This window comes from Arachis stenosperma, chromosome 4, assembly GCF_014773155.1.
Source record: "Arachis stenosperma cultivar V10309 chromosome 4, arast.V10309.gnm1.PFL2, whole genome shotgun sequence".
NCBI classification, from domain to species: domain Eukaryota; kingdom Viridiplantae; phylum Streptophyta; class Magnoliopsida; order Fabales; family Fabaceae; genus Arachis; species Arachis stenosperma.
The window spans coordinates 49486477-49502016 of record NC_080380.1 but is presented as its reverse complement, the minus strand read 5'-3'; the positions used below and the strand labels follow the sequence as shown (position 1 = coordinate 49502016).

General features: G+C 36.3%; 2 protein-coding genes and 1 non-coding gene across 5 annotated transcripts; 1 reads left to right on the top strand and 2 right to left on the bottom strand.

Annotated features, from left to right (window-relative positions):
- The first annotated feature begins 603 nt into the window (after window positions 1–603).
- On the top strand, window positions 604–6391 carry LOC130973131 (protein WVD2-like 7). Of its 3 annotated transcripts, none has more exons than XM_057897545.1 (10): window positions 604–768; window positions 886–943; window positions 1518–2378; window positions 2561–2752; window positions 3237–3277; window positions 3353–3439; window positions 3519–3615; window positions 3731–3802; window positions 4094–4204; window positions 5583–6391. In XM_057897545.1, the coding sequence occupies exons 2-10, from the start codon at window positions 890–892 to the stop codon at window positions 6033–6035; spliced, it is 1968 nt and encodes a 655-aa protein (XP_057753528.1). In that variant the 5' UTR covers window positions 604–768; window positions 886–889; the 3' UTR covers window positions 6036–6391. The 3 variants fall into 3 exon arrangements, with proteins under 3 accessions (XP_057753528.1, XP_057753530.1, XP_057753529.1); XM_057897547.1 differs by having other exon boundaries at window positions 610–768; window positions 4094–4196; window positions 5583–5824; XM_057897546.1 differs by lacking the exon at window positions 3353–3439 and having other exon boundaries at window positions 610–768.
- Window positions 6392–6525: 134 nt separating this feature from the next.
- On the bottom strand, window positions 6526–11286 carry LOC130973132 (pentatricopeptide repeat-containing protein At2g01860). The gene is made up of 2 exons (XM_057897548.1): window positions 11049–11286; window positions 6526–8280 (listed from the first exon to the last, which is right to left on the bottom strand). The coding sequence occupies exon 2, from the start codon at window positions 8221–8223 to the stop codon at window positions 6748–6750; it is 1476 nt and encodes a 491-aa protein (XP_057753531.1). The 5' UTR covers window positions 8224–8280; window positions 11049–11286; the 3' UTR covers window positions 6526–6747.
- On the bottom strand, window positions 8902–8965 carry LOC130978475 (small nucleolar RNA snoR101). Its single transcript, XR_009086116.1, has one exon. It is a non-coding gene; the product is annotated as a small nucleolar RNA snoR101 (small nucleolar RNA).
- Window positions 11287–15540: the final 4254 nt, after the last annotated feature.

Below are 15540 nucleotides of genomic sequence, written 5' to 3'. Positions count from 1 at the left end.
CTCTAGCACACAGCAAATCGGACCATCCGATTTGCCTTAACCTAAACAAAATTTTCTCAACACCATGTAATCGGACGGTCCGATTACTATTCACGAAATTTTCCCTCACCCACAAATCGGACCGTCCGATTTGTGCACCCCCTACTCTAACAAAGAAATCGGACGGTCCGATTACTAGCCCCTACTCAGCTAACTGACGCCGTCACATTACTGTATTAACTCTTCAAACCATCATAACGTTGAATAACACACCTTACTTTCCCGTATCAAAATTAATTAGCCTAGGTTCCGGTGGTGGTGTTGAAATTTATCACTTTTAATGAAAAGAGAGAAATGGGAACACGTGGGTGCACAGAGTCACCGCTTGCCGTGACTGAGTTCTCGTGCCTCTGTCTTCAGTCTTTACCACATGCTTAGGAGCCAAACGGTGACTTAACTATCCGTTAAAGCCATTAGTCATGAAAGTGAAACTGGCACATACCTCTTACTCTGAACGTGTCGCTTCAAAACAAGACAAAACAATACACCCTGCACATGATTCTACCTTACATTATTAACTCAACTCCTATTTTATTTATTTATTTATTTATTTATTTATTTATTCTTTCTTTCTTTAGAACCAACCAAAGAAACCAAACTTGGGAACCAAACTTGGGATTTAAAGGGGGAATCTTTCGAAACATTATTGGCTTCCGTAGTCTCATGTGTCTTCTTGATATCTAACATGCTTCCTGGGTTTTGTTAACACAAGGACCATTGGAAACTGCGGTTACTTCTTCTTGCATCTTATATGCTTTCTTTGTTGTTTACAACTATGGTTTCTGTGCTTCTGTGTTTGTGTGTGTTTCAGTAATATAAGGGTGTGTTTGGTTGATTTCTTTTCAGGGTAATGATTGATGATATGGCTGGGGAGGTTGAAGAATCATTTAGCATTAACTTTCAGGTTTTTGTGTTGTCTTTTCATCCACTTTTGTTGATTTCAGCATGGATCTATGATTTTCACTTTCTGCTTCAGTTATCATGTTCCATTCATAATCCATTAGCACACATGCTTTTATGTTTTGGTAATTCTTAGTTAGTATATTCAGTTATTGTGTCGTAGTCTCTGATACATTGTAGTTTCGATCTCATATATTATTGCTTCTTGAACTTAATCTAAATTTAGATTTAGGTAAAGAAATTGACTGGAATTGAATAGTGTAATGTTGTTATTATGCCAGTTCATTCTTAGTAAGGTTGAAGGTATACTATTTTGAGTAGATTTTGTTTGTGTTCTAATTTCTATGGGTTGCATCTTAAGGAAACATTCATATCTATGATTTATAATATTGCATATACATGTTTTATCTCTTCTTTTCATGCAATTTTCTCCCCGGTCACTTGCAACTCACTGTAATATCTTCCAATAGTATCAACATTATGAGAATTGAATGGATATGGTATTAATGTTAATACGAAAAACTTTACTTTTGTTCATGACTGTTGTTGCTTTGGATTCTTCCTTGCCAAATTTGCAGGCCAATTCTATACATTCGGGCTCGATCTCATTCGGCAGATTTGAAACAGAACCTTTATCTTGGGAAAGAAGGTCTTCTTTCTCTCACAATAGGTACTTAGAAGAGGTTGAGAAATGTTCAAAACCAGGTTTAGTCACTCAGAAAAAAGCATATTTCGAAGCTCATTGCAAGGAGAAGGGCCTTTTTGGATTTATTCCGTCCGGTGGTCATGATAAATCGGATAGAGCAAACTGCGAAAACAAAGGCTCAGAGGGAATGAGCAACCATGAAGGTTTTGATTCAAATGATGATGTCCATTATGTTCAATATGATGAAATGTCACGAGAGGATTTCGATTCGAATGAAAATACACATTCTGTTCAGTTAGAAAAGAATTTCCAAGAGCCAAATGAAGATGACTTCTATATTCAATTTGATCAAAGATTCCAAGAAGATTTCGGAGCAGATGTAGCAAGCAACTATGTTGAAATAGAAGAAAGATCCCAAGAGGAGTTTGTGCATAAACACAATGGTTCAGATTACCATGGAGATTATGAAATGATTACATGTGAAAGAGAATATGTCATCAGAGAATGTCCAATTGTTTCAGTTTCAAGTTTGCAGACAGAATCTCCTATGAACAGTTCAAATTATTTGGAAGATTTCACTCATAAAGATATTACCTTGGATGAAGCTTGTCGATTTGAAAATGAAACAAGAAATATACTCTTAGTCAGTTATGAGGGGGTTACTGAAGCGAAGAAAGACGATGAAACTGCAAATGATGATGAATTTTCAAGAAGCACCAGTATGACTGTGAATGAACCAGCTCATGGTGTTGATAGAGCAATTTTGCATGATCCTGTGAATCCTTCTCCGAAGGTACACATTTCGAGTGTTTGGTGTGAATAGTGTTAATTGGATGCAGAATAAATACTATGAAGATAGTACATCAAGATTACTCATCTTAACCATAACAGCATGTGCTTATGCTTATATTTCATATTTCTTCAACTGAAGCCTTGTTTCCCTTTCTTATACAACCTTGCTTCTTATATACATAGGAAACAAAGACCAAGCCTAGTCTGAATTTTGAAGTGAAAAATATTCAAGTGCGCAAAAGCAGTTCTTCAAGATCATCAAAGGACCCTGCAAAATATCATGGTAGAGAGAGTCCAAGGAGAACAACTATGGGAAAGAATTCCTCTAAACCTGCAACTCCAACTACTCGATCATTGAGCAGAACCACCAAAGAGGTAAGAATTTATGAGTATTAAAAATTTTGGTTGTTAATTCCATTGTGTTGCTATACGGTATGAACATGGTTTCCCTTCTATATATTTGGCTTATAGTTGTTGGAGTAGTACCCCAAATCAGTTCCCATAAAAATTTTTAGTTGGACGCTTTAATTTTCAACAAATTTTAATCACCAAATTAGTCTCTAACCATTTATTTTGTTAGACAAATCAATTATTACGTCAATAAAAATAGACAAATCTGTCCTTATCGTTGTTTAATAATGACATAACAGTTTCTAAGAAATTTTAAAATTCTCATATCAGTCCCTCCATATAGACGAACAATCTGATGTGAGGATTGATGATTTGTCTAAATAAATAAAAGTTTGAATATTCATTTGGTGGAGAAAATCTGTTTGTCCGGCTAAAAGTTTGTTACGGACTGATTTGGGGTATTCTCTACTCTTTGGATTCCCCTTAACTTTTGTGCCTCCGTATGCAGGTTTCTAAAGTTCCGGAAAGCCTAATTCATGAAAGAAAAAGGTAGTTGTTTCTCTTCTGGATATGTTATTATTCACTTCACATTTTCATACCTGAAATGCTTTTAAATTGTGATAGTGATAAAGTATCAAGGGTTAAAAAGGATGCAGAATCCCAAGCTACTGTGCTAAAAACCAATTCCAAAGGAATTCAAGAAGCAGAGAGGTTTGTAACCTGTAGTGCTATATGTACGGATTAATGTTTTGATTTCCTTTTTTTTTTATCTGTGATTAATGTCATATAGGTCAAATCGAACTTTCAATACAACAAAGTCTGATGGTAAGCCTAAGGCTGCAGCTTTCAACTTTAAATGTAGTGAACGAGCGGAACGGAGAAAAGAGGCAAGTGTTATCATTTTATAGTCTCACTTTCCCTGTGCTTTTATGTTTTTATCATTAAAAGAAAAAAAATGGGTTTTTAAGAACGTTGATTTGTTTCCATGATTGTTTTACTCAGTTCTACTTGAAGTTGGAAGAAAAATTGCATGCCAAGGAAGCTGAGATGAATCAAATACAAGCAATATCACAGGTAATATAAGTTACCAATAATATCTTATGGTTCTTCTAAGTTGGTATGCATGATAGAATATCAGGGTAAAGTTTTCAAACCGGTTAAACTTGAAGAAAGAAATGAAGTTACCAAGTTCCAAATGAGTTTCCTTTTTTTTAATGCTAATGTTAATATGTAATTTGTCTCAGTAATATGAAAGATCTGGTTTCCAAAGGATTGTGTAACTCTAACTAAATGTAGCTGACTCCACTTAGTTTCATATTTATGAAGCTTGAAGAATTTTCTTATATTCAAGGTCTATTTATGCAGGAGAAGAAAGAAGCTGACATTAAGAAACTCCGGAAGAGTCTTACCTTTAAAGCAACGCCAATGCCTTCATTTTATCGCACGAATTCACCTTCACAATCACAGGGTAATAAGGTACAGGCTTTTTAAGGAGCTGATTAGTTTGTCAAAATATTTTCTGTTTTCCTTTTCTATTTTGATTTTCTAAAAATGATTTTCATTTTCAACTTTTTGCATTTTAGAAAACGCGATTGGTTTGTGAGAGGAAGATTCATTTTTAAGTATTGAAAATAATAAAAATATGTTTTGTTGGTTTGTTTTCAAAATGCATTTTCAATAGTTTAAAATCACAAAACTATATTTTTATTAAATGTACGATTTTAGTTATTTAATTTTTTATTAAATTAACAATTAATTTTTATACGGTATGAATATAAAATAAATTATTATCTTATTATACTATTTTAGAAAAATTTGGTATCTCTTATATATATATATATATATATAAAACATCAATTGAAACAAAAAATCAAAACTAAAATTAGTTTTTCATGGAACGAATCAATTAATTAATATCAAAATTTAATGATGTAAACAATTTTTTAACAAATAATTTATTAATAAAATAATGAATAAGTAAATATTAAAGTTAAAAAAATTTAAACCAACTTTCTTGTCAATATTTTTAAGTTTTTATATATTCTTTTAATTTTTATTATCGATACTTTCATAATTAATTATCGATTTAAAAAATTATTTTCATAACAATTATTTTTTTAAATGAAAAAATAAAGGTCAAAAATAAAGAAATTTAACAAATACATGTTAATTCGGAGAGTACGTACTCAATACTAAATAAAATAAAAAAAATCAATAAATACATATTTTAATTCTAATTAGAGCTCTATTTTTTTCTTTAATTACCTTGTCTATATACTCAAAGATACAAAAATCAAGCACAAAATAAAAAATTGAGAGTCAATTGAAATAAAAAAAAAAAATTAAAAAAAAAATTCACTTTTTAAAAAGATGTATGTATAAATTGGTAAATAATAGATATCCTAGCAAAATAGAGAAAGGAAGAGAATACGGAAAACACCGTGTTTTGGTGTGAAAACGTTTTCAAAAGTTAAAACTGGAAAGGCTGAAAACATGAAAATAGCGTATTTAACTTTGTTCTGTTTTTTAAAATGTTTTCGTTGAAAATATTTGTAAAATGTTTAATCAATCATACTTTCATGTCTTATTTTCATTTTCATTGAAAATGAAAATGAAAACGCCTAAACCAATCAGCCCCTAACTTTTCCTAGTTTGCTTTTGCTTATAAATTAGAACTCATGATCTATACATGAACTGTTACGTCTTGTTCATACTCATCTTCAAAATTATGAGACTTTCTTTGACTTGGGCTCGGTTCAGCCTTTCTTTACCTGGTTTAGTTTAATAATTTAGTCAAGAAATTCGTCAAACTTTTATTTTAACTGCACCTAATCAATGTTAGTGGATTCCTCAGGCTGTGTCAAGTAACACCAGAAGTAGCAAAGCACAGAATCAACCAAAATGTTCAGGGAGTGAAGCAGCTGTATCATTACCTTCAAAATCGAAGACCAGAAGTGATCAATCTTCTTGTGAATATGTAACATCAAACGAACAATATAGTATTTTGGTCGAAGAGTGCAGTCAGACAAATGTGTCTAAAGCCAGTCGAACAATTTCTCCTGCTCCATCAACCAGCCAGAGCTGCGGCCCCAATCCTGCAACAAATAATCGCCTTTCTGGAGAGAAAGAACAAGCAAAGGTTACACTGCAAAAACATAGAGTATCGGAGAGTAGTAAAGGAGCAAAAAGACAAGACAATGAAGGAAAAGACAGTGATCAAACTCAAAAAACATCAAAACACAGATTTGAGATCATGAGAAACAGTTCTTCTAGAGGTGGTAATCTCACTGTACGTGTTGCTTCCTGAAGAAGATTGCCCCTTCATCTTAAATCTTGAGCCATTTGATTAAAGCATATTGCAGAATGCTGATTGAAGTAGCAGCAGCATGTTTAGACAGTATTATGCAGAATGCAGATTGAAATAGCAACAGCATATTAGTGTTCAGGATATTTAATTGATGGTATAGCTGAGGTAATTTAATGAGGGTTACTAATTTTAGTGGTAGTTACACTGTTATATAGGCAGCAATAGCATGTAAAAGTGAGCTTTAGAAAATACTAATTTGCATACTTTTTACTGTTGTTCCTGTTAGACCTTAGAACCTTAAAGTATTTGTTTATCATAAAATAAATGAACTTGATTGAACTTTTTGTTTTCAAATACATTACCCTTCAATTGATATTTCTTCTAAACCGTATATTGTTACCTATTATAAGAAACTGGCAGTTCTGAATCGAATGTCTCTAATCCCAGGCTTTTCACATTCCTGTTGGTTCTCAATTGAAACACAGTGAAAGTTAATAATATCAACATTATTATGGTCATACTTTCATACATATGGAGATACATAATAGATACAAGTGGTTTTTACAATTCACTTGTATACTACAAATTTTTCTACCCCTCATCCTTGATAACAGAATGTACATGGAAGCTTATAATGGCATAGTAGCCATCACAGTATGAAGAAGGATTAAGAATTGATATAAACAACTAGAAGCTGCAAGAATATGAAAACCTATTGCTTTTGATTCAACAAATCGGGTGAGGCCAAATATTTATCCAGCTTGAATCCTGCTTCCTCTGCCTCCTTGCAGATATCCTTGCACTTTGCCATTCTTCCGGAGGCCATGTAGATTCCAAGCAAGTCCTTGTATATGCCATAAGTGGGAGAAAATCCTGCTTCTTTAAGCTTTGAAAAATATCTCACAGCTCTAGGTAGATCATTCAAAGCAACAAACAGCTTTATCACCACACGATAAGCCGGAAGATCAAAGAGGCAGTTTGAAGCCTCCATTTCCCAAACTACAGCCAATGCCTCCCTGTATTTCTTCTGCGTGTAGCGGCTGTGAATCAAACAACTGAACATGACAACATTTGGTTCGGAACTGGACTGTATGAACCAGCTAAACAGGCTCTCGACTAATTCAAATTTCCCTAACTTATTGCACACTTTCATTATAGCTGTACAATCTTGCTGGCTTAGATTCAATTCGTCTCTTTCTCCAAGTTCATCTAATAATGACTCTACATACTTGTGTCTATCAGGGTTCTTTCCAAGTTCTAATATCAGTTTCGCATAAATGCTTGGATCCAACATTCTTTTGTCCCTTCTTGCAACTAAAAGAACCTCCAATGCAAGCTTAAGGTTTCCGCCTTTAATGAAACCCTTTATCATTGCCTCCAAAACACCACGACTTGCCAAAGCAGTGAACTTTTCGATGTTGAATGGAATCTTCAACTCATGGTTCCTGGCCAAAACTTCAACCGTTGAGGCCAGAATCCAATCATCTGGGTAGAGATGATGTTGCTTTTGTGCCCAATTGAATGTCTGCAAAGCTCTCTCAGGGAGCCCCATATGACCTAATTCCCGTATTGTCATTGATAAGGATCCCTTCCTTAGGAACTGCACCCATTTTCCAAGAACTATAGATACATCTTTGTCTGGTTTAAGCTTATTGATCTCTCTTGCTAACCCAACTAGGAAACTTGGGCTCTTATACACTTTCTTAGCCATAGAAGCACGGGATGAAGCTACTGCTGGTGCTGCTAATTTCACTAGTCGTTTTGGTGTAGGTAGTCCCAAGGGTCGAAGCTTGTAGGGAACTGGAAGTGGAAGAGGTCTTTTCCGTTCTAATTTTCCAGGCTTCTGTGGGATTCTCCCTTGAAACAAGGAAGAGATGGCTTCAATCTCATCAGATTCCCAAAGAACAATAGTATTTTCTTTTTCCTCTTCTTCCTCTTCGTTGGCAACAATAGATCCTCCTTCACGGAAATCAGTATCTTCCTCAGTTGTTTCAGGGGTGGCGCTAGGCTTCTTCAAGAACAGATTAACGCCAAACTCTGGAGGTTGCTTGGCACGTCGTGGAAGCTGGACATTCTTTGTTGATCTTCTCCTATTTGAATGTGCAGCTAAAATGAATCTGTTATGTCTGCACAGAATTCTTCCCAATGGAACAAAATGAACACCAGGAAATGACACCGCGTAGACCATTATTTAGAAGAATGAATCAGAAATATTATGGTTGAACTATCAATTGTCATTGAGAACCTGCAAAAAAGAATGATAATACACAACATATATATTAGTGGATGTTTGGTTTGGCGTTAGTCATCTCCCAACGCATGTTAAGTTTGCCTCAAATAAATACAATTGTACTTGGATAATATTGGGTAAGCTCAATGTAGATTGAGTTTTGTTCTAAATAGTGATAAGATGTTAATTACCTATTTTGACCTTTTATATTGAGTAGTATGTTAATTTTGATCTTTGACTTTCCTTCTAGTAATTTTGCATTTCAATGTAATTTTAGATAACATTGTGCAAACAATATTCATTTTTCAAAATAATGTCCGACAAAAAAAATCTAAACACAAACCACATTGAAATTTATCCAATTCTATTAAAAATTAATTTTACAAAAGCACATTCATACCAACATTCATTTTCAAACACTAATGATCGAACATAACTTTATCAATTAAATCACATGAACCGAGTTCAGAAACCATATTGATTACAATATAAAGGTAATGGTCGGGCAGAACTTTTATAAAACAGATGGTATACAAATTCTAGATGGTATCAAACAACTGTGCATTATCTTTTCATTCGAACATAAAGAAACTTGAAGCATACCATAAACCGGTATGTGAAGTGCAAAGGAATAAAGGCATCAGCTAATGAACTTGTCAACAGAAGAACTTACCTGAAGTTCAGAGATCAAGTGTAAAACCATCATTTGCCATTTCCCTTTGCAATTTTCATAATTTTATTCAAATAAGAATTCAAAAACAAGACGAAAACAAACCAAAAACCTCTGACGCTGTTGACGGACGACTACGGCTGAATAACGGCGATGGATATGGAGAAAAGGATAACAGAGAAACACAACAACGCTGACAGGATAGAGACAGCACGAAGAGTGGCTTTCCGCTGCAGTTTTTCCAGCGGGGACGCAGACGCCGAGAAAGAGAGGGACTCGGGGAACGTGGGAAGGGAGGTTGTTGTGAGCAGAACAAGAAGAGCGAAGAGGCAGGGTTTCTATGTACATTTTGGTTTTATATACAGAGACAAAAGAATCTTTCTAGATTTGGATTTTGGAATTCAATCAATTTTGGGCAAGGTTCTGAAAACCAGACTGGTCATCAAACCGTTTTAGTCACTGATTTATTGGTTTATTGGTCTAACTGGTCTAACCGTGACTCAACCGGAAAAACCGTTTCATAATAAAATAATAAATAAATTATAAATAAACATCCTATATATCTTTCAGATTTAAAACCCTACGTAAAATAGTCACAAAAAAAAACCTATGTAAAATATCACCAACTAAATGTAATTAATCATCAAAATATGCAATAACTTGCTGCAAATTTGTTGACAATTAACATAATTATACTTCCATTAAAAATAGCTGGATTGAATTACAATGCACAAGTTAAAGATAGAGAATATTGTCTTAATGTAGCTAAGTCAAAAAGTAAAACCAAAAATGATAGTGTTGCACAATAAACACACAACAGAGCCCGAAACAAACACACAACACAACAGAGGCTGAAACAAAAACACAACAAAGCCTGAAACAAAAAGAATCCAACACGGAGGAGGGGTAGCAAGTCTGCCGAGATCCAGAACAGGGACAGTGCACCCAAACAATGAAAACAGAATTTTGTTTATATAACAAAACAATCAAAACATGAATCATACAATCACTAATTGCAAATTTTTTCTTCATAAGAACAGAACAATGAAAACATGAAGCATATAATAAATCAAGAGATCACCAATTGCAAATCTTTTAATAAGAACAGAAGTTAGAACAGTGAAAAATGAAGAAAGATTAGTAGTTTTCAACCCAATTTTAACAAAGCTCATCACAATGATTAACAACAAAAAAAGCAATGAAGGAACAGTGAATCAATAACATAGGCAGTGCAAATTCAAGAAACTTTAATAAAATTTAACTACAGAAACAGACAGTAAAGCAGTAATAGAGTTATCAATTTAAAATTTATCATCAAATACATTCAATGAGCAAAACCAATCAACCATGTACTGACTGGGCATTCGAAAAAAAAAAAGAATCAAAAGAAAATTTAAATCACAACAAAAACACAACAACAATAGGAACATTTAAAACAAAGCAACCCAAAAAAAAAAATCTAAAAATCACCATTGCTGAAAGCAATGATTTGATCCGTGTATGCTCAAAGAATTAAAAGCTAAGCTTACAGGAAAGTGAAGAATACCAAAACCAAAGAACCTTCAATCACAGCTTAAATCAAGAACAGAAAATCACAACAAAAACAAAAAAAAATTAAAAGTAACAGAAGAACAACAGAACAACACAAGAACAATTAGCAAATTAACAAATTCACAATAACAGGTAAATTAACCAGAAGAACACTAATGCAAGTGGAATCATCATGCTAATATGTTTTCTGCAAAGATACTATTTGTGCAGTTAAGATTTCCTAATTACTAAGATCCAAGTATTCTAATTTCACATGCAATCAACTTACCAAGTTTCTAAAAGCTAGAAATTATAAAACCAACCAGAAATATGGTTAAAACATTTCATCAAACATGATGAGTGCGGTAAAATTAAAACAAAATAAGAGAATTCAAAGCTTAATATCAATGTGATAGAGAAGAGAACATAACTATTGTAACTTTAATTCAGTCTATGAAATAGTCCAAACCACTACCAAATCAAATAGTTACTTATTGTAATAGAAATCAGAAGTCGCAGAGTTTGAAGCAGAGTATTGGTGTTGTGTGAGTGTATTGTCTGGTGGCGGGTTTAGGGAACTCACGGCGGCGACAAAAGAGAGCAGTTCGACGGCTAGGTGGAGCGCGCGGGTTGGTCGCAGTGTTTGAAGCAGAGCAACGTGGCTTCCAGACGAACACGAATGCGAACTCAAACGGTGAACGGCGAGTGAACGCGAACAGTGAACGCCGAGCGAACGTGAACGGCGAAGAACGCGAACGAAGCCGCGAACGTGAACGGCAAACAAACGGTGACGGAAGCGCGGCTGAGCAGACAAAGACGACGGATGCCGAGCTCGAGGAAGCAGCCGCGATCGGTGACTGCGAACAGGGGTTGAAGACTTGGATCACGAGGGAAGCTAGATAGACGGACGGATGGCGAACTTTGAATGCGACGGACACGGCAGTATGCCACTCCTTGCGGCGGTGGCGTAGGCTTACAGTGCTAGGGTTTTTTGGCTGGGGTTGTGTGATTTGATTTCTTTCTGAAAGAAAGGGAGAAAGAAACGAATGAGCTTCCGTTTATGTGAAAACCGGGCGGGTTTCGGTTCGGTCCAACCGGCCGATTCTTGTCCGGTTCAACAGTTTTTCATCGGTTTTCTAGACGACGGTTTTACATGGCTGATCGAACTACTAATCTTGTCGGTTCAACTGCGACCTCAAACTTCCATCAAGACCAACCTCCGGCTTTGACCATATTAGTTCAAAATATGATCTCTTATAGGGATTTCAGATGTGTGGGTTAATAATTAAAACCCTTAAGATTTACTTTTTGGATTTTAAAATTAAAATCTTTAATTTTACTGAATTTAATTTTTGGATGTATATTTAAATGATAATCTGTTGAACCGGCTTTGACCATCAATTCTCTTCTCCTCTCATCACCACCCGACCTCTTTCTCTCCCTCTCACTTCTCTCACCCCTCTCACTGTAACCACCCTCTCCGCCGCCACCCTATCATCACTACCGGCGACCCTCTCTCTTTTCTCCCACCTCACATTCGCTTATCACTCTCCTTCTATTACCACTGCCAGCTTCTTCTACTTCGTCTCTCATCCCTCCGCAACACCACCGAATGGCCAAACCACCGCCGCCGGCTGTCTTCACCGCCACCATCCACGGCGGCGTAAATCCCTGCTCCTGCTGCCGCTACCCCTATCCTAGTTTCCCTTTCCACCTCCCAGCTCCCAGGTTCCTGCTCAATTTCTGTTTTTTTGTTTTTCCTTTTTAAATTGTTCATTTCTGTTAGTACTGTAATTGTCTGATAGTTAGTTTGAATTCAAATGTTGCATGTTAGGTTAGATAGAAATAATTGCGGTTAAGTAGCTAGGACTGGATAGAAGATTCTAGGCCTGATAAGTGCTCCGTATGTGCCTATTTGCTGTCTGTTTTCTTGGGTATGTATGCTGCTTTTTGGGGTACTATTTTGTGCAAATTGTGTTGCTAAATGCTATCTGATTGCCGTTGTGTTTAATTGGTGTTGTTTTCTATGCTATCCGTGCTATTTTGCTATCCGAGGACGTCCAATTTTAAGCCGGAATGCTACCCAATTTTCAAGAAAGTTGTTTTCATCTTTATCTCTATTGCAATTTGGGCTAATTTCTGTTTCCTTTCAACTTTCCGGATTGGCATCATTCATTGTGAACATGGACCACAACTTCTCTTTTAATTGAGCCTAAATATCATCATACCTCTAATCCGCTTTTCTAACTCACTAATTTCTTTAACCATTTAACTTCTACTCACTTTTAACCATCTTTAACCATTCTTTCTAAAGTATGATGATTTTATGCTTAATGAATAGGAGTTGTTAACTTTAATGAAGATTGCATTCTTGGTTTAATTGTTCACTTATGCTTACTTGTTCACCAATTCTTTTCAAGTTCAGTTCACATCATGATTGTTTATTAGCCAATTGATATCTTGAACATGCCTTCTCTGTTACATGCTAAGTGTTTTATTGCTTATATTCTATCATATTTTTCAGGATGTCGGATAAAGGAAAGGCTATAGCCACTGCCACTTCTTCCAAGAAGAGAAAACACTCTACCCCCTCCATTCCCTCCATCTACAAGCATTATGCTAAGAATCCGTTAAACGACGAAGAAAAAGAAAATCAGCAGTTACCTTCTACCGATCCGACTAAGTTCCCTAATCTCTACTGTGAGCTTCGATTTTCCAAGTATCGAACGACAAAGCTGAATATCGAGAAGAAATTGCTCCTACCCAATTATGTCCGACGGTCCATTACTAGCCGGATCCTTGAGTTGGGTCTCGATTTTGTTGACAGAGATTTGGGGGATATTAACATCTCTTGGGTGAAGGAATTCTATTGCAACTTCTTCCGTCCTACTTTGGATTCAGTTCATGTGAGGGGTAGAGAGGTTATGATCACTGAGACTGCGATAGAAGGGGCATTACAGTGTCAGCACATTACTGATGACATGTGTGCCCATCAGCAGGCAGAGATAGCTATCCATACCATGACCTTTGACTATGAGGCGCTAAGGCGCGTGATTGGGTTACTAGATGCCACTTGGGTCATGGACTCAGACAACACAAAGCCCAAAGGGATGCTCTTTGCACACTTGAACAAGGAGGCCAAGACTTGGCAGATGATCTTCGCTCACTACGTCTTGCCCACCACTCACTTTTCTGAGATCCTTATGGAGATGCTACTCTTGATTGGCTGTGTTATGGAGGGAAAGGAAGTTTATTTTCCCCGATTGATCCGACAGAGCATGTGGCGAGCCCACATTCGTGGCCTCCTGCCTTTTCCTGTCCTGATTACCAGCATGGCATCACTGGCGGATGTTCCTAGCCACGATGATGATGTGATACCGCCGCCGCCAGAGGACGGTGCTAAGGAGATCACTATTCCTTGGGGCACTTGGGTGACTGAGAGACCCCCGGCTAGACGCCGATCTAGAGCTAGAGCGGTGGTCGGGACAGCCGGACCTTCAGCAGCCCCATCCGCTTCTACACCAGCAGCTCCATCTTCATCGACAGCTACACCTTCAGTACCTGAGCCTACTTACCTACTGGTTTAGCGTTTGTTTCGGTTTTTAGAGCGCGAGAGGCTCCATGTCAGACGCAGACTGGATCGGATGGATCAGGCGCTCATCTCTCTTGGCGCTGAGTTACCTCCGTTTCCCGATTTTCCGGCCTCCGATGAGCAGGATCATCAGGAGGAGGATGCGGAGGCACCGATTCAGCAGGATGCCCCTCCAGTTGCTCCGGACACCACAGAGACAGCTCAGCCTCATGCGGAGCCAGTCCCACAGCCACAGCCAGAGCCAGAGCCTATCGTTGTACCTCCCACTGATCCTCCGATTTAGCATCGAGGACGATGCTTGATCTTAAGTGTGGGGAGGGCACCGGTAGCATTATTTGGGGACCAGTGAACTTTTCAGCTACTCTCCTAGTTATCTTATTCTGCACATCTTTTGTATATATTTTGATGCATTTTTAGTTTACTTTGGATACTTTTATTGCTTATTTTGGATTTTAGACATCTTGATGCTTTTGGATATTTTTAGATTTCATACTTTTAGTTGGATTTTTCTTTATGCATTCTTGCTTATCTTCCTTTTAGTTTGTGGTTGTGATTAGAAATCATACTTTGAATTGAAAAAAACTTAGTCACCCTTTTTGCATAAGAAATTGGTTTTAAGTAAAAGGAAAGGGTAAACTAAGGAAATTGTTGGATTTTTCAATCACAACAATGCTTAGTCAAATATTGAGATTTCCCAAGAATTTTAACTATAGGGCATAGGGCACCAACCCAATTGATTGAACAAGCTATATCTTTATGCAACTTGCTTGAATTTCATACTTTGTGAAGCATGTATTGAATTGAGAACACAAGCTTGTGAGACTTGAGCCTATAGACGTGGTTACATTTTATAACCACTTATTTTCCATTCTCGTGTGAAATTGTTCTCTTTATATGATTATGATCCTTGATTTTCTTGATTCTATATGTCCATTTATTTCTTGTATTTATGCATTTATATGATTGAGGCCATCACTTCATTAGCTCACTTATCCAAATGGCCAACCCTTTTATATTCTTTTGTTAGCCAATTTGAGCCTATGATTAACCAACTTATTCTCATTGTAGCACATTACAAGCCCAAGGCGGAAAACCAATGAAAGTCCTTGTTTGGATCTTTGATTAGCCTAGGCTAGTGAGAGTGTTTATTATTCAAGTTGGTGAGGCTTGAGAACATTGGATGGGATAAAAAGGGTAGTACACTTTCATGTTTAGGAATTGGGAACATACTCATGTATTGATTAAATGTATAGACCTTATGCATTGATGTTCTTGCGTATAGTTTGAAAGAAAAAGAAAAATGAAAAGAAAAAAATATAAAAGTGAAAAAAAAAAAGAAGAAAAGAAAAGAATGTATATAGAAAAAGAAAGAAAAAAAAAGAAGAGCAATAAAGGGGACAAAATGCCCCAAAATGAAGCTCAATAAGAATCAATGCATAAGTGTAGTGAAATAAAAAGAAAATGCATGAGTATGTGAAAAAGT

Excerpts from the sequence above, each read along its gene's own strand:
- LOC130973131 (XM_057897545.1), top strand. The coding sequence starts at position 890 with ATGATTGATGATATGGCTGGGGAGGTTGAAGAATCATTTAGCATTAAC. Across the intron at positions 3,616-3,730 it reads GAGCGGAACGGAGAAAAGAG|TTCTACTTGAAGTTGGAAGA; the intron begins GCAAGTGTTATC and ends TGTTTTACTCAG. Across the intron at positions 3,803-4,093 it reads AAATACAAGCAATATCACAG|GAGAAGAAAGAAGCTGACAT; the intron begins GTAATATAAGTT and ends CTATTTATGCAG.
- LOC130973132 (XM_057897548.1), bottom strand. The coding sequence starts at position 8,223 with ATGGTCTACGCGGTGTCATTTCCTGGTGTTCATTTTGTTCCATTGGGA.